The 27,445-nt window shown below is 38.6% G+C and overlaps 1 protein-coding gene across 2 annotated transcripts in view; it reads left to right on the top strand.

The window, feature by feature from the left end:
- FBN1 (fibrillin 1) overlaps positions 1 to 27,445 on the top strand; it is a 105,870-nt gene that overhangs the window by 34,505 nt on the left and 43,920 nt on the right. For both annotated transcript variants that reach the window (XM_053465506.1, XM_053465507.1), the window contains 15 exons: positions 3,765 to 3,890; positions 4,184 to 4,342; positions 4,967 to 5,161; positions 5,402 to 5,554; positions 11,039 to 11,158; positions 13,572 to 13,697; positions 14,214 to 14,336; positions 18,232 to 18,354; positions 19,355 to 19,507; positions 19,891 to 19,944; positions 21,413 to 21,538; positions 23,770 to 23,895; positions 24,412 to 24,531; positions 24,832 to 24,969; positions 26,265 to 26,315. In XM_053465506.1, the coding sequence (XP_053321481.1) occupies positions 3,765 to 3,890; positions 4,184 to 4,342; positions 4,967 to 5,161; positions 5,402 to 5,554; positions 11,039 to 11,158; positions 13,572 to 13,697; positions 14,214 to 14,336; positions 18,232 to 18,354; positions 19,355 to 19,507; positions 19,891 to 19,944; positions 21,413 to 21,538; positions 23,770 to 23,895; positions 24,412 to 24,531; positions 24,832 to 24,969; positions 26,265 to 26,315 (1,893 nt within the window). The remainder of the gene's footprint in view (positions 1 to 3,764; positions 3,891 to 4,183; positions 4,343 to 4,966; positions 5,162 to 5,401; positions 5,555 to 11,038; positions 11,159 to 13,571; positions 13,698 to 14,213; positions 14,337 to 18,231; positions 18,355 to 19,354; positions 19,508 to 19,890; positions 19,945 to 21,412; positions 21,539 to 23,769; positions 23,896 to 24,411; positions 24,532 to 24,831; positions 24,970 to 26,264; positions 26,316 to 27,445) is intronic.

Raw genomic sequence — 27,445 nt, 5'->3', positions numbered from 1 at the left:
GCCTATCATGGGGCAATAGTCCACAGGGCTACTTTGATTTGAAGGTTTGGTTCCACTGCATAAAGCTTTTTATGTGTGTTGATTAAAATTCCACATACAGTTTTAGAGGGTATCAAAAGCATTTACACCCTGACTGGATGAATTATGTGCTCTCTGTGTGGTCCCTTTCCATGAATGAGGGTGGGGCAGGGCTGGATAGTGCCCAGTAAGCCTACTGTCTGGCAGATAATTGCAATACTGCATTACTAGGCGTCATGGCTCAACTTACCCCCCCCTGGACTTAATAGTGCTAGCCCTCCCATGTCTCAATTTCACACTCAAACAAGCAAACTTATATCATGTCCATAAATTTGCAAATTCTTTTAGTACTCCCACATTCGTGTAGAGCTGCCTCAAGTACAACTATCCCTTGAATTAAATTAAGTGTTGAATTGTACAAGTGGAACTGGTTACAACATATAATGGAAAAACGAGACGGACTTCTGGGGCAAGGCTTCCTGGGTTGGGAATGGAAGACACATGCGGACTCGCCCACAGTACTGTTTCACAATGTCCCAAGGTGGCTCGTCACTCTCTGGGTTTGTTTAGTCTTAGTTCCTAGGAATTCGTACATGTACTGAGGTATGAGGGAATATGTAGCTCACCCGACATAGACTTTACACTGACTCTGACTTCATGAGATCTGAATGCAGTTGGATAGTTTTCTGTAGGTACTCTTCCGCCACTTACAAGCTGCTCTTTATTGGCGAAACATTTACGTAACATTGTCATCTTATTGTGCTATAAACAGCTGTATCTTCCATCCCCTATTATACCAGTAATAATATCCATGTAAATTTAATGTCATGTAAGCCTTTATGTGTTATATATTAATGGTGCAATATTTAATTGTATTAATGAGTTTAATAGGACATTCACACATCCTTCATAGAGCTATCCTCTAGTTAGTGGCTTCTATTGCGTCTATAAAAATGCTCATGGTGGAAAGCGGGGCTAGCTAACAGGCAGCGGTTCAGTCACACATAGACTGGTCAAAGCTACGTGGAGCTGAGCATTTTACAGAGCTGTCCAGTCTGTATCTCCCACATTGGAAATGGTTAACACATTTTTATTATTAAACAAATTAACATAGGCCTTGGAAATGAAAAGTAAGGAATAAAAAGGCACTGAGAAATAAACTCATTTGCAGTCATTTGAAGTAGTTTTCATACTTCATGTTTCACTTAAATAAAGCTACTTTTCACAATCAGAATGCCCGCACATATACTGTTCTTTTCATTCCGGTGACCTTTTCTTTAAGTTGTCCCCTGACAACTTCATCTGTTGTTATTGCAAAAATCTAAAGCACTCACCTCCTGGACGTTCTGAACTGGCAAAAATTGTTAGGGGGAAAGTCCTTGTAATCTGAACATAAAAGAATAATAACAGTTTATCAAACAGTTTGCGTCACTGCTTGTTTTTTATACCCATCTATAAAATGTAATTACAAACATGTGGTCCTCCTGGCTGTTGATACTTGCATGCTGAGAACACTAGCAATGCTTTGGGGTACATAAGTATATCTGAAATGCTCCAAAACACAGAAAAAAACACATAGAGCATTGCGTTTCAATACAGTGACGTGTTTTGCGCACTCAGTTGTCAACTTACTAGCTAAAAACAGCGTTTTAGAGATTATATTTTGCACAGAATCTTTTTTATCTATTATTTGCCTTTTGTAGTTTTGGAATAGCATGCTCTTTAGGCACTTCTTTCTGTTTCACATAAAGGTAAACCCTTCCCCGATAGAAAGGGATGTACTGTATTCTATACAACATTCTGGTTTATCATACAGGAATCATCATTTTTTTTTTACGATGGAAAGCGGTATTACTTTAACAGATACTACGATTATGTAGCTAATAAACTGCACCACAATGTAGCATAGCCTTTGTAGGCATTAAAACTATGTCAGATTGCAACATCCCTCATCATTTTACTGCCAGAGAGTTTTGTGGTTTATGGTCATTCTTTCCACAAAGAACACTGATCTCATTGTGTAATAATTAAAGAAATATACTGATACTTATCGGTTTATATGAAAGATCTGCATTTTCACATAAAATGCGTAATAGAGTCTTGCATCGATGCATTCTTTAGTTACTTGAGTTAGGAAATAAGACTTCTCTCTATTTTTTCTTCTTCCTTATACTAAAGTATGCTTCCTGCCCATAATCAGTAGCACTACCCTTCAAATCTTGGCAACAGCCAATCACAGTTATGCTAGCTAAACATTGATGTTCGACTAGCATGCTGCTACTCCCATTAAGTTCCAAGGGAGCGTATCACTCATTGACTGCAATGGGAGTGCCACAGGGGATGTGCGGAAAGTGTCCTCAATTATCCCTCCTGCTTAGACTTGCAGGTCTCCACATAGCCAACCAGTGGGAGATGGCAAATGAGACAGAAGTTTTGTTTCATATGTCCTTGTGAAATTATGGTATCAAATGAATGCTACATGCACGATTTCCATGTTTTCATTCCCATAATGTGAATGTGTAACATGATATCTGGCTCATTTTAAGTGAAATATTTTGTGTAACCCTAATTACCATGTAGAAGAAGCAGTGGTTTACCAATTGACCATAGTCGGTAAAGTTTGGTGGGATGTCCACAAATTCAGAGTGTAGGATTTGTCTGGAAATTACTTTTGCTTAAAAGCCTGTAACCAAGACCATTGTAACTGATATTATAGCTCATAAATTACTGATGTATTTTATTCATCCAGTTTACTTTAAATACACGTTTTCTTCTAGTTACATACACCTTGAGGAGTTTTGGACTGTACATCACTGTGATACATTCATACCTACTAAACATTGGCACATTCGGGGGGTACAGAAGTACAGGGGGATTCAGATCTCAAAAACAGGGAGGACTGTTGTCCTGATGCGGGACACTTGGGAGGTATAATTTTTTATTGGGGGCCTATGAATATGTTGCTTAACAGCATCTTACAAGCCTCTCCGGTACAATGAGGTTTGACTCTTTCTGCTCTTGTAACTTGTACGCAATTGGTAGTTTTCCAATCCACAATGGGTATACCCAGACTACTTGTGCTTTATTCACCTTCAACCAAAAGCGGGAACCTCTGAACTTTGCTCACAACCCCATATAATAAGCCGCATAGCAGAGTGCTATGTAAACAGTGCTGTACAAGAGTCAGGAACATTGAAAAGGAATACATATGCTGCTTTATTTTCAGTCCATACCCAAGCCAAACACAAACCATAAATGTGTTTTCACAAACCACAAAGGTTCCCCAAGGCCTTATTTAGAGTTATTTGGTAATAAAGGGGGGAATTCATTCAGACCTACACTTTAGTAAAAAGCTTGGAATTGAGCTGCGCTTTCCCCAGATTATTAAAAATTAACACCTTTTAACAAGAAATGATATGGATAACTTGTGACAACATAGAGGATTTGCCTAATTTCAGCCATGATGACCAAAACATTTATTTCTGTGTAAGGAGTTAAGTAACAAATAGTTATATTCCACCAAAAACGGCAGAAGAGTTTAGCTTTGGTTGGTTCAATTTTATTTTTAGATAATGCACTTTTGATAATGGCAAACTTAAGTATCAAACTTTTTAAGTTGCAATATTGTCATGTTGCAATAATAGCATCCAATTCAATTATTTTTCGGTGGAAATTCCATTGATGGCCTATATACTTATGCTTCTCCTAAAAGTTATAGAATGTTGACATTATTATTTTTTTTTTAGATATTGACGAATGCAGCACAATTCCAGGGATCTGTGAATCGGGGGAATGTGTTAACACAGTTAGCAGTTACTTCTGCAAATGTCCTCCAGGGTTTTTCACATCAGCAGATGGCTCTAGATGTGTGGGTAAGTTGTAAAACCTCTGCCTACATTGATTGTTCTTCAAACAAAAGAGTTACATTGAGAGGAAGATGAGTTCAGAGACCTAGAATCCTGTAAAAAAACTTTTTCCATGAGTTTTATCTCATAAATGAGCTCCTGTACTGTTAGTTGGAATCAGGATAAATGTCTTTACCATTGTTTTGAGTCCGTCTGTTTTTTTTTTTTTTTTGCCGTTATTTGTCTATTTCTGTGATATCATACATCCTACCATACAGCCAGTTGCAGCCATTGCAATAAATGTATCTTCTCTCTGCCAGATATTCGTCCTGGATATTGCTTCACTTCCTTAGCCAATGGAAGATGCACCAACCAACTCCCTCAACTCCTGCCCAAAATGCAGTGCTGTTGTGACAAAGGACGATGCTGGTCATCAGCGGCAACCACAGCCCCTGATATGTGCCCATTCCGAGGAACAGGTGTGTCATGCATTTATTTGTCCCATATAGTGATTCCAATGTAGATTAAGAGAGGTTCTATTTGGTCACATACAACAAAGCAAGGGATCCACACCACCCAGCATACTATTTAAAAACACCTGTCTCAAGCATAAATGATTGATGTCATCACACTATATCACTTAACCTGCAACTACCTTAGTGTACCACATTATAGGTGAGAGTCCTATATAATCCTAAACTTGCTGTATTGCTTACCACGGAACAGAATCACTGACTGCATTGGTGTTAAACCCACTGAGACTCTCTTGCAATTTATAGCCCTCTTTGGACAATCTTGATGAGGCATCTGTGTGGTGTGAGGTCCTTGCTTTGTTGTTTGAACACATTGGTAATTTCAAAAGTACCTCCAAATATGTATTTATATGATTTCTAGATGTATACTTTGCCTGCACATACATTTCTCTTAAATGCTATAAATTTGTACTGTTAGACACAAAAATGAGGGTTCTGTAGGATCATTCACTTATCTTGAGCAAGACAAAGTCCTAAGCAAGGTCACACCAGGTTGTCAGCCTAGTTTATTTTAGGGCATCGTGGCAAAGGTCTCAGTTGAAGGAAAATAATGTCTCTTTCTAATTTCAGATGAATACCGCAAGCTCTGCATAGTAGCAGGTTTATTACCTGGTCAAATACCTGTACCGGGTCCAGGACCTGAAATCATTCCTGGGGTTCCAGATTTCCGTCCTCCCGTTGGTCCACAGGTACCTCCAGTCTATCCTCCAGTCTTCCCTCCACCCGTCATTCCAGGATATCCTGTTCCAACCCGTCCTTCAACAGGTATCTGCTACATGTCCGATTAAAGTTTAATATGTATGTTTGTGCTATCCTTCCCCTCAGTATTGCATTATACTGTACTACTGTATGTAGCTGAATTTCATGTTAAACAAATATTTGGGATTCAAATGTTCTGTAATGACGACGAAATGTGATAATGTCTCCTCTAAACAAGGATGTTCATTAGGCTGGGTTTGTGATTATTTAATTTTTTTACTTGTCGTAACTCTGTTTTGTTCCTAGTGGTTGTGCCATTTAATATATCACAGCAAGTAGCGGACTACTGTATACTGTTTCGGAATCTCTGTTTACATGGCCGCTGTATTCCCACTCCTGGGAGCTATCGTTGTGAGTGTAACAAGGGATTTCAAATCGACGGCAGAGGAGAGTGCATTGGTATGACTTTTTGGTTTTGACTTCATAATGTTATAATGATTTACAGTATAATACAAAGGAATACACCCATCATACGCCAGTTCCTCTTTATTCCTGAGTTTTATTTAGTAAGTCACACTAGCAACAAGAAAAAAATAGCAAGTGCCAAAACACTTAGACAGTGTTCCTTGAACAACTATCAACATTTCACAGACCTCTCATCGTTTCTTTTTTTTTTTTTTTAATTCATAGGCTGATTTTGAACCCTTGCCCAAGTGAACCTTAGTGTGTGGCACACTGTATGTTTCATTTGTTCAATCATACTGTTTTCTGTCATTTGCCTCTTAAGCATAATTATTTATTGAGAAGACGTATTTTTTGCTTGAGCTTTGTGAATGACAATAGCTTTGCTAATGTACTTTGCTAATTGCGGAAATTTGAATTCATTCCAGTGTATGCTTAAGAGCTTAAACTAGCTTTTTTCCCACTACCTGTAAGCCAGTGGATTTTACATATAGTATATCCAAAGCATTTTTCAAGTTGAAAAATGATTCCACCCACACCAGTGTAGAACTCCTTTAAAATTGAAGTTTGGATAACAGCAACTAGTGAATTGAAAGGGTTTTGTTTTACTTAAAAAGGAAATGTTGCAGAAAAAAAGAGAAATAAGTGACAGTAAGCATAACTACATTTGTAGCATTTTCTTCGCTAAATCGGTGCATTGTGCTCATTCTAAGGAATTGCCAAATGCAAATAACAGAACGTTTAAAACTGAGATAGAACAGAAGGTGAAAGCAACTGAGGCTGTTAGCAAGAATGAAAATCCCTATAGCTGCACTTGCCAAAGCTACCAGCAGTGGAATTCTTGATGGTTTCTGAGCAAATGGAAAATTATCTTATGCCAAGACATTTACAAGTTACCTTGACAGTAAAGACACTTAGATTGTTACTCAGTTGTAACTCAGGGCATGAATGTGTTTCCTGGACTGGTAAAATGTTTTCTGTAAAGTGTGTGGAATTTATAGTTGAGAATGTTGGTTCATAAACGACATTGAGATGTCCAAACCTTTTGTGGTGAGTCATGCTTTGCGATTCAGGAAGCTAACTCATAAAAGTTATCCTAAGAAACCTCTGCTTGGAAATTTGACCCAGCAGCTTTTCACAAGATACCTGCACTTATTAAGAAGTGGCTAGAAAAGGAATGCATGGCTGCGTGTGGACTCTGTTTGTTTTACAGTAGAGGTGATGCCTTAACACCTGCTAAAAGCTCAATAGTGAGTGAGTCCAGCAGAACTCAATAGAGGCTTGCTTTACACATGTAGATAAAGAGACAAAATGAATCGACAGATTTATCTACCTTGAAATTAATTAATAATATTAAACACCTAAAAGCCACAAGTGCTTAGTGTTTAAATGCTATTGTAGAGAAACAAATATTAGGGAAAAAGTGAAGGCAGGAATTCTGACCCATAGTACATCCAACACAGGGCTATCATGATCAGGTATTGTCCAATGGTACACCAGTGTGCGCCATGAATTATGTGTGCAGTTCTACAATGGACTCAATACCTAGAAATGAGTTAACGTGCAGGATCTTTTAGACCTGTCGTAGTGTTGCGTCATGCAGAGGATGCAGCTCTGATACTGTATTGCACCTTCTATGGTAAAGGTCTCCATTTCTCAAGACCCCCAGCAATATAGGTTTTTTAGAATCTTTCAGTTGTATTAACTAGATTCTGAAAACAGACTGGGCACCATGCATGAAACATTATGTTTCATTTGCTCCTTAGTTTCTGTATGTTTTTTTTAAATTAGTTATGATAGACATATAGTTACATAGTTAGGCTGAAAAAAGACATGCGTCCATCAAGTTCAGCATTTCCCATATCCAATTTTGTACAAACTAGGGGGAAAAAATCATTCTTGACCCCAGAATGACAGTCGGATTTCTCCTTGGATCAAGAAGCTGTTTCCCCATAATTTAAAAATTATATCCCTGAATATTATGTTTTTGCAAGTATACATCCAACTATATAAACTGATATAGTTGGTGAGGATGGCTAGTTTAACTAACAAGTCTTGATACATCAGTAAATATAGAGCTTGTGGACACCTGTATCTTTTGGTCCACTAATCGTCATCACACAAGATGACAGCCTTTTCATTAAAGAGTATTCTACGAGTTGGAATTCAGTCACAGCTGTACCCTACATCTATGTCTGTGAATAACTTTAGAGTTATTTTGCTCTCTATATAACCCCTCAGTGGCAGAAAAGCCGAGGCAGAACTCCTTCATGCATGTTTGAAATGTTCTCCTTTAGCACTGCTGTTATGCCAAAAGCAATATAGAATATAGAATATACACAAATGGAAATTTCTGAAAGGCAGCTAGTTTCCTATTGTATACAGTAGTATTTGCTAAGCCACATAAGTATTAACACTGCGGTTATGAGCAAATGTACACAGTGCAGTAAATCACTGTCGTGGTTTTACCTATTCTGCAGTCATTACTGCTTTTGCGTCACAACCCACTAAGTGAGGGCTGCGTGATCTTTTGTATAGCACTTAAATGTCCTTTGCTTTGGAATACAAACAGTAATCTCTCACTGGGTATGAACATTTTTTTCTGTGTGCTTTGAATCAATCAGAATCTATTTACGATCACTGTGTTTCTTATTTTTATTTCATTTATTTCATCCTGTTGGGTCTGTTTATTAGGTACTACTCACTGAGAGGCTCATAGCACACAAAACACCACATTTCACATATTTTACAGATTCCACCTTCCCTAGCTCATTATAACAGATGGCTCCATAAGACATTGCCACACCCGGGAACTCCATGAGTCTCAGGGTTCTTGCCCTAATATCAGGGTTTCAGGGTAACGGGGGAGATTCTCCAGGTCACACAGTCTGGAGCTATTCTACACTGCTGTGGTCATTTATAAGACTCCTAATTGGTGCTTTTGCTACCAGTATGTAATCATTGATAGCCATGCTTGAAGTCAATGTTTCCATGAGGACCGGCATTAGTGGCGTTTGCTTAACACATTTGGCAAGTCACTACACACAATCTTCAAGGGCTATTAAAGGGTTAATATTTCAAGCGTCTCAGGGCTGTCTCATTTAGAGAGTTTCCAGGTATGGGTATAACTTGGTATAACAAAGTATAAGAAAGTGCACATGGATAACTGCAAGAATACACTGAATTTGTTCATTCAGGAGGGTCTCCATTCAAGAAGCTTTTTTTCCTGCTATGCAAAATTATATTCTTTAAATCTTAATCTGGTATTAAGGTAGATATCTATTTGCAGCTCTTTTATGAAGGTATTTATTTACTGCTTTTGCTGTAAAACAAACCTCTTCTCTTATATTGAATATTAAATCCTCTAACCTCAAATGATGCCATCTTGTCCGTTGTAAAGTTATGTGTGAATCACGCACCTATACCAGTAAAATATATTGGCAAGTTTTTGCTCGCCATCTTAAAAACAAGGATCAGACCTCAGAATACACAGAACACTATTCATCACAGTCAGATTCCCCCAGTGCTTTATAAATAGATCCACGCACCCACCGCTCTTGCTGCGAGCTGGTTGAATCATCGTGGGCTAGAGCACAATATCTTCTTGGCCTGGTTCGTCAAAATGGAAGGAGTGATGGTTTGGCCTGATAAAACATCTTCAATATTTCTGGTTCTCCCCTGTATCTGCATGGACTTCTACACCTCCACAGTGTCCCAGGTTTCTTGCACCATTTGTCAAGCCATGGCAGCATCTTCACCTTGTAGTTGTTGACTGTGAGTTATCATTAATTTGCAGCAATTGCATTGTAGTTCCTTCCATGAAAATGGTAAGGGATTTCTAAAGTAATTAGTTTATAATAGAGATGCTTTCATGCTCAACTCTTATTGTCTTAAGTATCCTAAGTAATAAGTTCTAAGTGGTCTACTCCATCGTTCGTGCAGCTGCCAGACAGATCTTGATAGTATACTCATCTGAAGCTGCTAAGGGTTAAGTGGTAAGGGCTTAGTTTTACAAAAGCTACAGTAGCCCCCTTACGTTACATAGAACATTCATTACAGTACAGTTTAGGAAGGATGTTTGACTAGAAAAGGGTGTTTACCTAAGGGCTAAAATTATGAATGAGCATCAGTATTTGCCGAATCTTGATCTTTTTTCCAGATTGCGGACAGAATTAACTTTTAGAAAGCACTTGATCTAAACTTGATGTGTTCTTGATTTTCTTTTTAGTAATTAATACACTTTATAATCTTTTTACTAAAGGATTTTTACAAAATCAGATTATTCACGTCAGTTCCAATATACTTTTATTCTCAAATTCCTTTTAGGGAAATGCATCTGTTCTTTCAAATTAAGTTCTAATCTCTATTTACATGATAAGACATTCTGTCTGTTGCTAAAATTCAACGATATGGAAAAAATGCACTTTAATCCTTTGGTTTTGCATTCTTCCTTGACTGTATTTAATGGAATTCCCTTCGCTGCCAGTTGTCTTTTGAGAGACTGACCTACTCCCATGTGTAGTTTTCATAACCAGGACACAGTTCTTGTTTGTTTGCTTTAAATTATTTCTATCTGTTAATAGCATTTGTAACAATTTAGTTGGTTTTTCATTTTCTGCACTGTTACCCACTTCCTCCTGTAGTTAACTCTACTAAAATAATGCAATTGGGATTATTTATAAAGAGCAATTTGAATGCAAAATTTTTAATTGTTTAGGATTGGTTGCTATGGTGATAAGACAACTTTTGCACCAGAACTGCACTCTATAAATAAAATCCCCAATGGGATTATAAATTAGCCCATACTTGGCCTTTAGGACCAAATAATTTCTGATAGTGTTGCTCCAGAGGCAGATAGGCTCCTGCAGTGTGTGTCCGGCGGCTGGACATGTGTTGCAGCACCCTAAACATGCATAAAAACAGAACATGCGCCCGTATACATCTAGCCGGTAGCCACATGTCGCTATGCATGCTCTTTGTTTGGCAAGTTGAGGCGTTTCTATGTGAGCTGGGTTTTTTGTAGGAGAAGCAGATGTTTCATTCTCAGTCCTAATCAATTCTACCCACGCCTCCTACCCCAGTTCCACATAGCAATAAGAATGCATCAGGTTTTGTGAAATAACTAAAAAATAGACAAAACATCCAATGGTCAGTGCTTTAGTCTACATCATATGTTTATTATCTGTTAACTAGTAGGTGAGTTTGTATTAAACAAACAGTTGATGAATTTATCTCAGTATTGCAACCTGGCTACTATCATAGGTGTAGATGAGGGTCCAACATGGAGAATGCGTTCTCTTGTATGGAACCATATGAAGCTTCATGTTTAAAATCTCTTTAGCTTTTTAAGGTGTGATTATATTGTGGGGTTTTACACTTATTGATGTTTATAATGCAGTCCAATATGGGTTAGCTTTAAAGATTGCTAAATTCCATTTGTATGTTAATGAAACTAAAGTAAGTAATGTTTGTGTGTTCCAGATGTTGACGAGTGTGAAAGGAATCCTTGCCTCCATGCGGACTGTGTTAACACACAAGGATCATATATTTGCCAGTGTTATCCCGGATTTCAGAGTACATCAACACGGACAGAATGCAGAGGTGAATGAGTGCCGCTCCAATATGCAGATGACCATAATAATAAGTAACAGTACAAACTGTAACGTGACACAATTAATGTCTGTTTTGTCATAGGTGATTCTTTTTTCACCCATTTTTTTAATTTAATCTAATACTTTAGATACATTGTAATGTCACTCTATCTAGGCAAAGATTTCCATTTTAATTTATTATGAGATTGTAACAGGAATGATATTTGTGAGCTGGTCTAAAGAAAAGGAAGCTATTTATTCACTAGATAACTCTGGAAAGCTTGCGGTGGCATTGGACATTGCCACTGGCATGATAAATCCACTTAAACGATGCTGCAAGGACAAAATAAAATCATTAAAAAAATGAAAGACCAAGAGAATCAGCTAATTAATTACCATAGCACTTGATATTATTGCTTTTGTGGTGTACAAGTTAAAATTTTTCAAGAAATATAATCAGCTGTTTGAAAAAAATAATAAAAAGCATTTAATAGTACAGCCTAATTGCACTGAAATGACAGCTTTCATTGTTATTAAATTCTTATTCAAGCACACAGGTGTGGGCAGGGGCGTAACCAGAAACCTCAGAGCCCCGGTGCGAGAATCTGTTAAGGGCCCCCCCACCCCCAAACCATCTATCCCTTTCTCACTATCTCCCCTCTCCCTCCCTACCCCCCCTTCTCACGATCTCCCCTCTCCCTCCCTACCTCTCTTCTCACAATCTCCCCTCTCCCTCCCTAACCCCCCTTCTCACGATCTACCCTCTCCCTCCCTACCCCCTTCTCACAGTCTCCCCTCTCCCTCCCTACCCCCCCTTCTCACAGTCTCCCCTCTCCCTCCCTACCCCCCCTTCTCACAGTCTCCCCTCTCCCTCCCTACCCCCCTTCTCACAATCTCCCCTCTCCCTCCCTAACCCCCTTCTCACAATCTACCCTCTCCCGATCTACCCTCTCCCTCCCTACCCCCCTTTCTCACGATCTACCCACTCCCTCCCTACCCCCCCTTCTCAGGATCTACCCACTCCCTCCCTACCCCCTTCTCACGATCTACCCACTCCCTCCCTACCCCCCCTTTGTACGTCACTTACCGCCAACTCCTGTGTTGGGAGCGTGAGGCATTTGTCTCAGGTCCCGGCGCTTCACTGCTGAGCGCCAGCATATGACGTCATATGCCGGCTCTCAGTGTGAAGCGCCGGCACCCGAGACAAACGCCTCCCGCTCCCAACACTGCACTCTGGGCAGCACTGAGGCAGGTGGCTGCGACGGCAGCAGCGGCAGTGGCGGTGGTGGCGGCAGTGGCGGCAGCGGCGGGGAGCAGAGGCATCCTGGATTTCTGTCAGTCAGGGGGGCCCAAGAGTTGCCGAGCGGTCGTTTTCAGGAACCGCTCGGCACCCCTTAGGCCCCCTGACTGGCAGAACTCCAGGGCCCGGTCGCAGTCGCGACCCCTGCGACCCCGGTAGTTCCGCCACTGAGTGTGGGCATTGTACTAGTTGTGCATATAAAGAGCTAACTACTTTTTTAAAACATGTAAACAACCTAAAACCAAACATTTCTTTTATTCCCCCCATTTAAGGAGAACCTAGTATCTCTGTAAGAATCTAGTACTAGAAATATGTGCTATACGCCCAACAGAAGGAATCCGAGAAAAGACAGATGGCAAAAAAGGATTTATTACCCCTTGTACAGCGCTACGGAATATGATGGCGCTATATCAAGCAATAAATAATTTATTGCAGCACAGGGAAAAGAAACACTCTGGGCTAATATATTTCTAGATCCTTTAAACTATTTAATAAACCGTGGAATGGTATCATTATTACATTATTTACTGATATGACCTATTTTTGTAAAAAATCCAGAGGAATTTAGTAGCAAATTATTTTAGATGTGAACTCATCGGCAGCAAGATTCCAATGGTTGCCATGGTAATTGCTCTACATTTAGAACACTTAGCTACTAAATTCCTCTGGGTTTTTGGCCTAAACAAATACACAGAGCCTCAGCTGGGAACAGTGAAGCCACTGTCAACAGGAAGCGCGTTAAAGGGGCAGTTATTACCAAGAAATATTGACTATTAATGAGAAAACTTACAAAGCAAGAACAAACATAGCCATTGTATTTGTCTGGACTCCACTCCAAATACTGTTATTTCCATTGAATGCCCTCTATGGTACCTGTGAGCAGAATGCTGCAAACCTCAGAATTCTTAGTAGTAGATTTGATTTTTACAATGATTTGTTGGCGATACAGGTAGCCTCCGACTCAGGTGTCCTCACTGGCCAAACGTATGGGACCATACTAATGCATTGTACATGGGCGATCTATTTTAAAGTTTTAATTCAGCATATTGCAATAATGTTGCAAGCACATAATATGCCATCCTGCTGTATATTACTAAGGATTTTTTTTCCTTTCCACTTATAGACATAGATGAATGCTTACAGAATGGCAGGATCTGTAACAACGGCCGTTGTGTGAACACAGATGGAAGTTTTCACTGCGTGTGCAATGCTGGCTTTCAGGTGTCACCCGATGGGAAGAACTGCCAAGGTATTTGTTTCCAGTGGATTCAGCACTTTGGATTAGAACTACTCATTCATTGCCCCGGTTTCATTAGCTCTTGCTTCTGTGTGAAGTCTGAAGGATCTCTCTTTTACCTTGATTACTGATCATTGTTCAGAATAAGTATAGAACCATCTTGATTTATACAGGTGCTTCCTTTCATTTGCAGCCATGCTAAAGTGCCCTACAAATAGAGATGACAATACACTCCAGTGTAATGTCTGCATGGACACTGCGGAAATTACATTTTTATTTGCCTGCTATAGGTTGCCGTGAACATTTTGCTGTCTACAACATGTATGAACATCTAATTGCTTAAATTTTTGTATTTGTTCTTCAGCCAATGATGCATTCAATCGTTGATATGATGGATAAGTAAACACGTCATATTGTAATGCAAAGCTGGTTGTTTATCCACTTGACTAAACAGAGGGGTATTGTATGTGAATCCTGCTCACCTGGAAGAGAAATGGACAGCAATCATTTTTGATATGTGTTTTACAGATATGGATGAATGCAGTGTAAGGAGCATGTGCTTAAATGGAATGTGTATTAATGAGGACGGTAGTTTTAAATGTATCTGCAAACCCGGATTCCAGCTTGCACCAAATGGAAGGTTCTGTACAGGTATGTACTAAAGACAAGCCCAATGAAGTATTGTGCTGACAATATTTTTACCTTTATTTTATGTACGTGAATCATGTGTATTATTATTAGTAGTAATAATATTATTGTAATTATTAACATTTGTTTCCTGGCTTTATCTGTGTGGTTAGAAACATTAGACGTTGCCAATTTAATTTGTTAGAATCCATTTGTATCTAATCTAAACGGCCGCTGGGTGCTGATGCCGCCGGCCGGCGCTACTTTAATACTTTTTTTTTTTAATTTAATATGGCAAGCCGGATCGGCTATTAAATGAAAAATAAATAGTATTAAAGCAGTGCCGGCCGGCGGCATCAGCACCCAGCGGCCGTATGCGATGGCCGCCAAGTGATGGGAGCAGCGTGAGGGGTGAAAGCACACACATACTCATGCTCACTAGCACACATGTACGCACTCATTCTAGCACACACACTCTTTCTCTCACTCCACTCACGCCAACATCACTTACACATACATGCTCACACCCACTTACACATACATGCTCACACACAAATTATTATGTATTATTTTATATAGCGCCAACAGATTCTGCAGCTCTGTACAAATGGTAGACAGGACATAACGATTAGTATATAACATAACACCTTGACATACGGAAAGAACAGGTGGGGAGGGCCCTGCTCAAATGAGCTTACAATTTACCGGCTCGGTCCATGTATGTGGGTAGTGTGTACCGTGCATCACAAACCAACTACCACCTAAACCCCACCAATTAACGACACAGAGACCGAAGTTGGATAAAACAGGCCACAGCATATTTTATTAAGAATAACCACAAACACTGTGTTGGCCTAAACACCATAAACCAATAAACACAAATACACAATAAACCACGCAATAAATACTAAATACAAATATACATAACACATAATACATTCAAACATAGCCAACACAGGAACTGAATTAACCCCGTCCTTGCCGGCCGCTCACCACTGTACAATCCAGACCACAGGTACTCACCTCCCCCCTCGTCCAAACAAAAATGACAGCTACCTTTCGCTGTCCCACAACTAATGCTAACCACCAGCCGACCATAAGCTCGGTGGGCACGTCCAATAACATTGACAGCTAACTTCCGCTGTCCCAGAACTAATGCTAACCACCAGCCGACCATAAGCTCGGTGGGCACGTCCAATAAAAAACACCAGAGGTTAGGGGAGGATTGAGCCTTCCTTCACACCAGCATCCAAACTCCATCACTTACCAAAACCAGACCGGCAAGGACACACAAACCGCCAGCTGTGACAAAAGAAAGAAAGTTAGTACACAAAAAATAGGGAGGGAGGGTGGGAAGCAGGTAAGTCTGTTGACTGTCTCTGGACTGTTGACTGTCTCTGTGACCGGGGTCACACAGAGGGCACCCTTTATCCCCTAGTGACTCCCGCCCCTACATTTACATACCCCAATCAAAAACACACATCCCCTAAGCATGCACTCACCCACACACATACATGCTCCCTGTCCATTTAGCTACGCTGATTCCCAGGAGCCTGGTCAGAAGGGCCCTTCATGAACAATTTTGAACTGGCATGAGTAGACAGGAACAAGTGGTCGCAGGGGTAGACTTGGCCCCCTAGAGGCACCAGCCCTGTCGCAGTTGCGACCCCTGTAGTTACGCCATTGGTTCAGTGCAAACGTTTATATTTTTTAAGTGTTATGTGCCGGGTTGAATCACATCCCATGCGGTTTCCTCTCAACATCAGAGTTTGCCTTTGTTGTTATTGAACATGTCATGTATTACGGGCAGTCTGTAAAATTTAGACATTTTGCATATGTATGTGAGAAAGTGGCTTTTTTGTCTAATGGGAATGTGGTTTTATGTATACTGCCCAAAAAATCTACCAGCACTAGAGCATAAACACATGTGGAGCCAAATTTATTGTGGTCAATCTGGTTTTGTCATGTTATTTTGTTCCGTCTCATAGTTCTTTGGGGATGCGCTGAATGAAAACACTGGATTATAGCAGAACAAAATATATTGAACATCTTTAAATAATTAAATGTCTTTGTCATTGGTTATTGCCAGTGACAAAGATAGATTCAAAACATGTTTATAGCCACTCTGTTACATAACCTGACATTCTACACAGTAAATACAGTATGCCTTCATAGATTGTGTAATTCTAAATTAAATATATAAGCCTATGAGATGGTAGAGATACTTTGAGCCCATCCGTTATTGCACCATATTTAAAAGCACTCTGTTTAGATGTACGCATGATGAAGGTGGAAAGTGAGATTCTAGCTGCACTTCTATGCTGTGTATTCATTACCCTGTATATCAGTCTTCATAGAATAACACAGGCCCCTTTCTCCTCTGATTATGGACACCTCCACTATACAGTGGAGAAACACGGTAGATTAATATCTGATTGAAAATAGGAACCACTTTCCATCTAGTTCTCCATTAAGCCTGTGAAGTTGTCCTCAAGTTGTTTGGATGTATGAGATCTCTATAATTTGCTCCCTTACACACCTATACAATGCAGAGCACAGTATAAGACATCATATCCCAGTGGTCTACCTCTCAAGCAAACAACTCTGCACGCACACACACACACACAGACACACACATGTTATATAAAAGGCTTTAGTACTGTATTTTTGCCATATCACAAAATCTCACCTGCCACATTGGGGCACCCCATCAGAGGTGAGTGCTTACTGAAATAGTGTTACTAACCGAAGACAAAATATTTGTCCAAACCAAGTATCTGTTATGAGAGAGAGGGTATGCTTTATATGTCATACATAATTAACCCTTAAAAGGGCGCACAATATAAACAGCAGTTATAAGCTTTTTGTTAAATATGGCTCAATTTCATGTCACCCAATAAGCTGGGGTCAAGCACAGGCATGCTGTATCCCCAATTCCCAGGGTCACTGTGCAACACCCTGCCTTACATTTGAGTCCTAAAAACAGTTAAAATATATATAGCCCTTTGTGGTACAAAATACTTTATTATATCCCATACAGTTTCGATCAGCATAATTTAACATACAATTAGATGATTGTGCATCATTTTTATAATGCACTATAAGTCAAACACAGCTTGAAAGATTTTTGGATATTAGGAATGTGTGTTGTGGCCAAAAACCACAGTGGAAAGGAAATAAGGAAGGTGTTACACTCTCAATTTGTCCTTTTAAGGTCAGAATCCTTCAGATTTATCAATGTGCTGGTTTTATTAATGTGGCTGCATCGTACGCATGGTAACCCTGTACACACCGTTTATTGAATATCCCTCCTCTCTTTAAACTTTGAAAGCACCTATTAACTCCACTGTGTGGAAAGCCTAGAACACAATGTAACGGCTGTTTCAATGTGCCAGCCCTTATACTGCTTGATTGCTGATTTTTCGGGTAACGTGCCATTTGCGATTTCTTTTTGTTTTATTATTTGAAACAATATGATGTCTGTACTATGCATTTGGATAACTAACGCATACACTACTTCATTGTTTTTTGAAATATGATTTTATTTTGCATTCACATCCTAGTAAACACACATTAATCCAATAATAACCAGCTGTTGAACTAACTTATTTAAAAATGATGCCCGTGAATTACAGCTAGGACTACCCCAATAGTCATTCTCTTTAAGCATTTATAAACATATGGAACAGTATTACATTAGCTGAGTTAACTATTTGGGTAAAGGCAGAAAATGAAATATTTTCGTTTTTTGAATATTATATTTCAATGACACTTTTTTTTTTCTTTAGCAGAGTGCAATATGCAGACGTTTGAGTGGAAAACAAACCTTCTCTCAACAAACGTCTTAATGTTATGTTGAAAGAAGCTGCTTCTGGGAAGTATATATTTAAATTAACAGGTGTTTACCTGTGAATTTCAGATATTGATGAGTGCGAGACAGCCGGTATCTGCATGAACGGCCACTGTGTGAACACAGAAGGATCCTTTCGATGTGAATGTTTCCCTGGCCTTGCAGTTGGACTTGATGGACGTGTATGTGTAGGTAAGATAAAAAAAAGATAAAAAAAAAAAAGATAAAAAAATTACACAAGCACATTGAATTTGTTCTACTTTCCTTTACTTCAAGAATGTGAGATGCCATCTTGCTACACACGTATTTGTTAAATCAATACCGGGCACTACTGGACTTGTGTGTGTTACATATATATATATATATATATATATATATATATATATATATATATATATATATATATATATAATGTGTGTCAAAGTGTCCTTTGTGTCAAAGTGTCCTTTTATGCACAACGTGAATTACCATGCTCCAGTGTTCTTTTGTCACACTAACAAATATATATGTAAAGGCACACAGGGGTCAAGGGTCAATGGGCAGGTTATGCATAAAATATTTTCTGGTGTAAAGTTTGGAAAATTTACACCACAGCAACCAACAGGATTTTCTTGCAGAAGTCCATTCTTTTTCAAATTTTTAACTAAATAACCTGCAATTTTACTCTTTCTTATTCTTTGTCATCTTTAGTATTTATGTGTGGATTGTGTCAAATTATTTTTATTACTTTTATTTTTAATCTTGATGTGATGTAGTACAGGAACATAGAAATACATGCTTCTCTGAATAGACACAAACCATTTTACAGGACATAGAAAAGAGATAGCCACCAATGGCTCTATTGGCATTTGTAGTACATGGCTAGCTAAGCATCGTGGATGTTGAATACCCATGGAATAGAACATCCAGTAAATAATGTCTAAAACTGTTCTTTACATATTTTAAATACAGTTCCAAAAATGTTCTAATACTCACCAACAGAAATGAAAGCATTTTATTTTCTGATTTATAACTTGTGTTGACTAATGTCAATCTAGAACCTATGGTATTATGCCAATTGGTCAGTACTCTTTTTCTACATCATATGCCCCCCCCACCCCCGGAAATATGTTCTCACTTCGTTGTCTTACAGTGAAATTGTTTGTCCGTCTCATGGCTGTGATAATATCTAAATCATGTACTGTATCTGCAGACACTCACATGAGAAGTACTTGCTATGGTGGTTACAAGAGAGGCCAGTGTGTCAGACCATTGCTAGGAGCAGTTACAAAATCAGAATGCTGCTGTGCCAGTACTGATTTTGCATTTGGAGAACCATGCCAACCATGCCCTGCCAAAACTTCAGGTAAATGGAGCTACAAGGTACAACTAACGTATGTATTCTAATGCAATAATTCAACATTGTTTTATTGTTAACAACATCGTTTTATTCTAGTATATGCATGCTATCTATTAAATTTGCCAAGTTTGCTAGTTTGTACGAATGATAACAAATTTAGATTCAGAAATCGCCCTTTAAATTTTGTCTGAACTGAAAGATCAGGAAACTTAATTTGTTTTACGAAAACCGATTTACATGCATTTCACTCATCAGCGTCATCACTATTGGCTGAACACAGGTATTTGTCTTCTATGTTTTTTCATTTTTGTTGATTTAAAAAAAAAAACAGAAAAAAAACGTACCCATGTTTTTTATAATATACTGAAATGGCATTTCCTGTGTTTTAGATGAGTATCAAGCTTTGTGCAGCAGTGGTCCAGGAATGACATCTCTGGGTGCTGGTAAATATAACCAATATTGTATTATACTGGCAAGCACTTTACCTTCTTCCTTGGTGCGTAACAGTGAGTAGTGTGAATGAGGGAGATGACTGAATGAGAAGAGGGTGTTTGTTGAGCTGAGGAACTATTTTGGACCAGAAGGAGACACTCGTTGGGTAAGGAAGGGACCCGTACAGGTCAGATAACAGAGGTGTTATTGACGTAAGGGATGTGATTAGAAGGATATTTCTATTGACATGTGAAATGAGGCACTATGAAGGATATGTTTGTGTGATAGAAGAGGTAGTATCTATGAAGATGAGCACGAGTAGGAGGAATGATTAAAATTGAGGTATATGTTAGGATGAGTAGGATGTATGTGTTAAGGCAGTATGGATGAGAGGAAAGATTATATATTGGGGTAAACGGGAAGGCAGTATGTGGGGAAAATATGATGTATGTTGAGATTTTAAACAAAGCATTACAATTGGTGTATTCTGACCCAAGCTAGCAGATCTAGGGAGTAGCAGCCCCTGTGCCACAAAACCGGGACATGAAGGCATATCAGCTAAACCCTAAACCCTACTTAAATATGTTGCTGATTATGAGTGTAGTAGAGAAGACACTGTAGTTAAAAAGGTGGTGTATATTGATGCGAGCCTGAGGATGGAGACAATGGGTCTGAATGTGATGAATGGGTCATGGTTTATGTCAGGTAGAAGGGGAAACAAAATGAATAAAAGGGTGCACTTTTAATGGAGTTATCAGCTCACATACTGCACAAGTAATGTTTAGAACACTTTTTACACAGCGTGGTATTTATTGCATACATCCAAAGCAATCACTGTTTGCCCTGTTATTTTAGTAATTGTAATATACAGATTGTTAATTAAAACCACTCTTGTTGTTCAGACTTCCTTATTTTTTCCAGCCACTGTTTTATTTATGTAAACACAGCGTGCAGTTTTTCTTTCCCATAACACATATGAAATGAATTATGAAGGATCAATTAGAGAATCATCCAATGAAAAACAATGTAATTACATACTGTATATAAATAACATTCTTGGATCTAGGAATGGTGCCAGTAATATCTCAGAACAATGTCTGTTTAGTTAGCTGGAAGATACAACATTAGAAAGCAATATAAAATTACTTTTAGCATACCATATTATGAACATCTGCAAACATGGATAGGTATCATATGGTAAATCAGAATAATGTTTTTTTTCTTCTTTCTAAATAAATATCTATAAATGCTATTTTACGTGCACTTTCACTCCCTGAGAGAGCCTCTTATGAGCAAATCCAAACTCATGCTAGTCCTTGTGTCATGGAGGCGTGAAGGTCTTACTGCCCCTTGTGGACTGAGTTCCTGACAAAGGGCACAGGGACAGGGTTGCCTTAATGAGGGTGATTGGACAAAGACAATTTGTATCCATTGTATACTAGATTTATTAAAAAATTACATTTCTTACAATCTCTTTAGATATCAATGAATGTGCTCTGGATCCAGAGATTTGCCCCAATGGAATTTGTGAAAACCTTCGAGGAACCTACAAATGTATCTGCAATTCAGGTTATGATGTGGACTCTACTGGGAAGAATTGCATTGGTATGTCTCAGGCACATTTATGTATTTAATGGTCTGGATGTTTTTGTTGCTCACTTGTTAATGATTGTATTTGGCTCTGGAAGTTTAGTTTACAGGGTAGGTAGAGGTGTGAAAATCTACAAGCACACAGAAAGGCAGGGAATTCACTCGTGTCATCTGGACATTTAGTCTAATGTTTGGTAATGCTGGAAAAGACACATAGTATTGCTGCCTTCATCTTATATATTGTTTATATATATATATATATATATATATATATAGCCACCATATTCCCCAGTGCTGGACAACAGGACATAACATTAGTATATAACATAACAATTTGATTTACAAAAACAAGAGATAAGGAGGGCCCTACTTAAATGCGCTTATAATCTAGAGCCTTCTGTAAAACAAACAATAGTTATGGTGAAACTATTAACAATAATTTGTAAAGGCAGCATTTCTACTTAAATATAGATTTCTATTGGTTAATGTTATATTAAGTCATTTGTGCTCTGATTGACAGACACCTCCATACTCCACATTATGTCTCTGCGGCCCCAAGTATCTGCCTGCAAACTAATATAAAAGAGAATCCTCCCATCCATTAAGCATACAGTGCAGCTGCCAAGCTTATACATACAGTATAAAAGGGCTGGTGCTACTGCTATATTCATACCTGGGAACTCTCTGGGTTTGACCCAGAGATCTCCGGGTGAAGCACCGTTCTCCGGTTCTCTGGGTCAACAGGAGTGGGGTCTTGACACGCATCAGCAGGAACGCTCCCAACGTCATCGGGAACCACCTCGACGTCAGCGGGAATGCCCACCGACGTCAGTGGCCAGTCCTGACCACATCCCACAAGGGAAGTCTCCAGGTAGCTGGAACTAAGAAGTTCCCAGGTATGGCTATATTCCTTGTACCAGCACTTGGCACAATGTGCAATTGTTATTGCTCTCAAATGTTACTTGTCTGTCAAGAAAAGCATATATTGCTCCTTTACAAAAACAAACCAAAAAATATCAACCTATATGGATTATCAGCTGTAATTGGTTGATCCAACTTTGTGTGTGTTGTGTTCCGGAGATGGAAAGTGATAAAATGATATAGAAAACACAAATGTGAAACGTTGATACTGTTGATAACTGAGAGTTATATAAATCATAACAAAAAGGTCCTTAGTATCATGAAACCAAATTGTCCTCTAAGGTATTAATTGTATGAACATTACATCACTTATGTGATTTCCTTATTACAAAAGTAAGTGCCTCCCAATTATTCCATCTGGGTAACATAGCTTTCTCTAAACAAATAGTCTTTCAAATCCAAAGAAATTAATTAAAATAGAGCAGATTCATGTTTTTGGCTTCAGCCAGGCAGGGTTAGCACGGTTGCCAGACTAGATGTGTTCTGTTCTTTGTGGAACATATAAATCAGCAGGCTTGCTGAGTGGGACCCAAAAATGGGAATCTGTTCTGTTATAATTTATTTCCCAGTTGTGGTGCTCCTACGGGGGATAGGCAGATATATCATTATTGCAGAGAAAGTAATGCAATTTCCTGATTAATAAACTGTTTTAAAAGTACTGTTCCACTTAGACTAAACATTAATTGTTAGTCCCTGCATTCTCAGCATATCTGTCATTTAAGACTTTTCTCTAAATGTTTTCATCATGTTGAATCAACACAAAAACTTTTTAATGGCAGCAACCTATCAGTGCTTGCTTTTGTACCACGTGACAATGAATTTATCCCTGAAAAATGCTTAAATGCACAGTATGCACAAGGAAACATGTGTTTTTTTATCTCTCAAAACATTTGGACACCCAACAGCAGTAGGAATGATGAAGTTCAGCAGAATAGATGAAGGATAACAATTAGGAGAGACCCGGCACAGGCATCTGCTGTATTGGTAAAATGCAAGACACCACAATATCTGTACAAACATAGCTTTTCCAACATAAACATGATAGAGCTTCACCCTACAATATGCTGGTTTTAGGTCTGGCACTAATTAAACCCAATGTAACCTAACGATCCAATCTAACAATTCAATCTAATATATATTTTTGTATATCTGATAATTATCTTAGGGCAAATGTTGTAGTTTGAATAATGGGGTTTTTTAACATAAAAATATTTAATAAAGCAACCTGGGTAAGACTCAAAGCATCACAAGATCCCATATATACCACTGCATAAAATACAGTTGATATCAATGATCTTCATGTTTCTCTTTTCGTGTGTTCTCAGATATTGACGAATGTGCATTGAACAGACTGCTCTGTGACAACGGACAGTGTCGAAATACCCCAGGGAGTTTCACCTGTACCTGCCCGAAAGGATATGTTTATAAACCTGACTCTAAAACATGTGAAGGTAATAAAAATAAATCACCATTTGTATGTGTATATATATATATATATATCTATATATATATATATATATATATATATATATATAGATATATATATATGTGTGTGTGTGTGTGTGTGTGTGTGTGTGTGTGTGTGAATATGTATAAATGGATGGCTCTAAGTGTATATATGTGCGCGTGTATACGTATGTATGTGAGTGCTAGCAACAACAATGGAAGATGCATGGTAATGACATGGCGTACCAATGTAATTATTGTTTATAAATCTGCTACTGAAGGTGAAGGTTCTGTATGTTCTGTGATCGGTGATGACAGTGTTTCTGTTGTTGTGGGGAATATTAGGGTATCTGCAGTTTCTTAGGTTGCAGTAATTCTCATCATCTGGATATTCTGAATCTTCTATTTCATTAGACTCATGTATCTGCTACTTGTAGTGCAAAATGTATTTGATTGTGACTGATCTCACCTTAAAAAATACTGTATTAACAAGCAGCTAAAGAATTGCTGTCTTCTTTCAGATATCGATGAATGCGAGTCCAACCCCTGCATTAATGGAGTATGCAAAAATATCCCTGGCTCTTTTGTGTGTGAATGTCCCATCGGCAGCACTCTGGATCCAACAAAGACTATTTGTATAGGTGACACAAGTCATTTATTATTTACAAATATCATGGCCTTTTTGTTATAATACATTGTTTATTAGAATAAATCTTAGTGCTTTGATGTTGCAGTGCATGTAATCTGAGCTGCAACACATTGGTTTGGGTCCCTAGATAGACCCCCAGTGTAATTTGGGTCTGTTGAGATGTTCACGCATCCTGGGTTTTAGCAAAGATTAATTTTGCAGCTAAATGATTCATTATTTAGGTGTTGTGAAGCTTTATTGAAGTTTAGATTTGGTTTTATACCCTATTTTGATCCTTACGTTGTTGTCATAGAAACTGTAAAGGCAACATGTTGGCAGAATATGGTGGGTAACAAGTGTGAAGTGAACATCAATGGAGGGACCTTGAGATCACAGTGCTGTGCAACACTCGGTGCGGCATGGGGAAGCCCTTGTATTCCTTGTGAGCCAGGTAATGTATGACTGCATGAACACAAAACCCTACAGTCTAATTATAAATTAGAACATTCTTGATTTGCTGTACCTTGTGTTCATGGCTTCCATCAGAAATATTGGGGCCCAATACATGCTTAATGCCTAGTCCCCATGCACCTCCAATCAGCCTGCCCCATGTCCATCCCACTGTCCTACCCTTTATTTTTTCAACAAACTGCATACATACTAACATGCAAGCTCACTTTACTCACTCTAGCACCTTACACTTAAGTACACACGCACATTCTTTCTCCCCCACACAGGCAACACTAACCCTAGGCTCATACCTGACACTCCAACACCATATGCTGACACACAAAGCCATGATAACATCATATGCTGACAACCACACACATATGCTAACACACATACACTTACACACACTAACACCATAACACAAATATTAACAAGCATTAACACTTTACATTAACTCACAAACTAGCACTGTATACTCATGCACAGGCATGCTAACCTCATACGCCAATACACACACTCTAACGCTACATGTGGATATACACACTCATGCTAATTTCACACAGTAACAGTCAACCCAATATGCACCGTTTGCACACATACTAACACCACACAGCAACAACATACACTAACAAACACTCACTGACTCTAACACTATACATATATATGTGTGTGTATACAGTATTCATAGCATAAATATATATAAATATACACACAACGACTCTTAACATTTTAAATACATACTGACTCTAACACAACAGTACAGTACGCATACATGCACCCACACACTGCTGCCTCTCTGCTCGGTGGCATAACAACAAAATGCCTTGGCCCACTCCAAAACATATGGTTGGAACACCCAAGTTCATCCTTCCCTGTGGCCAAGCAGTGGGCCTCACTTACCAGTTGCCAAGCAGGAGGGCTTGGCTTGCCTGATGTCTCAGCTGAGGCATGTCTGGTACAATTGTACAGATCGTACCACAGGGATGGCGACCCTACTTGTGCTTATAGTATAAATCAACTTAGTGTTAGGAAACACAATGGAATTGCTGGAATTGTGTAGCTAAATGTTGTAGGTATGTCTGCTACAAAACAATATCATTCAGTTGCTTATCACATGAAAATGACATACAGTGATATATCATACACGTGATATATCCAACTTGTGTTTTGTTTATTTTTTAAAGCCAATTTTGTATACTATGTGTTCAAATTTCATCCAGATCTGTCAATCAGAATGAGGCATTTTTAAAATAACCATCTGTTAACTAATATATATGTTTTGTCTTATATATTCAGATCCTGTCTGCGCAAAAGGCTATGCAAGGACCCGTGGTACACTATGTGAAGGTAATAAATTCAGTGTCACTATAGATTACTTAATGCACATGAGACATATGCAAAATAATCTCTAGTACCACTATATTCCTGCAAAGTGGTAATTGCAGGAATTTGGGTTAACTATTTTGCTGCTAGTTACTTATATAAACAAATGATTTGACATACACTGCGCCACAAATGCATTATGTTCCTTAAATTATAAAAACACTATAGGAATGAAGTCAAAATGTGCAAAAATACTCAATTCAAAATGTCTTGAAATTAGAAAAGTTTCCCATACAATGAAACTTAAGTCAATGTACAAAAATATCAACAAGACAAGAAATCTCAGACATGACAGCATCTCAAATCAGTGAATGATTGATGCAATATCTGGTGAGAGATGGGAGCACATAATATAGAGACTGTTTTACATAAATGATCAGTTCAGCTGGAAGGATATATTAACATGTTGATGGCAATACAGAAAACACACTAAGAAATCACAAGATCTTGTTTCTATATGCAAGAACCCCAATATGGAAGATCAAAGCCACTGGCCATGAATAATGCTTTCAGGGACACATGGTGAAGGCAGCTCTTCCCATATGTCAACTCTCCAAAGGAGATTGTTTTGTACATTAGGATACTTACTCCCCATGACCCAACACTTTGGCACTTGTCCGTCTCATGTTCACCATGACTAACCTGGACACGCCTTGGAAAGCAACACCAATAAAAAAGGGTGGCCCTGTCCTTTTCACATCCTTAATTAAAACTATGCAAGTATGTGAGATTGTTCACTATGTGTTAATGGCCCGTTCCAGATGACAATTACGTAACTAGCAAGTACTGTCTGGATCAATTTCCATGACAATAAATAGAACTGTGGTAACGCCTTCCTCTGCCGCCAGTCTGTGAAACAAGTACACATTGAAATCACAATCTAGTGTTTAGACATTAATAGCAAAATATAATTCTTATTATTAATGTGTGGGTAACCTCATAGATAATGTGCCTAGGCAGTGCAAGTTAAATCCAAGATCGCTCCAGAAGCTTTGTGTATATCAATATGTTCCACGATGTGCAAATCATCTACAAGATGACCATTGACCAGGTCAACTACCTACTGTTCCGATGAGAAAACTTTCTAGTTAGTA

The sequence above is a fragment of the Spea bombifrons genome, chromosome 4 (assembly GCF_027358695.1).
Source record: "Spea bombifrons isolate aSpeBom1 chromosome 4, aSpeBom1.2.pri, whole genome shotgun sequence".
Lineage (NCBI taxonomy): Eukaryota > Metazoa > Chordata > Amphibia > Anura > Pelobatidae > Spea > Spea bombifrons.
This window is presented reverse-complemented; position numbering and strand designations above follow the sequence as displayed.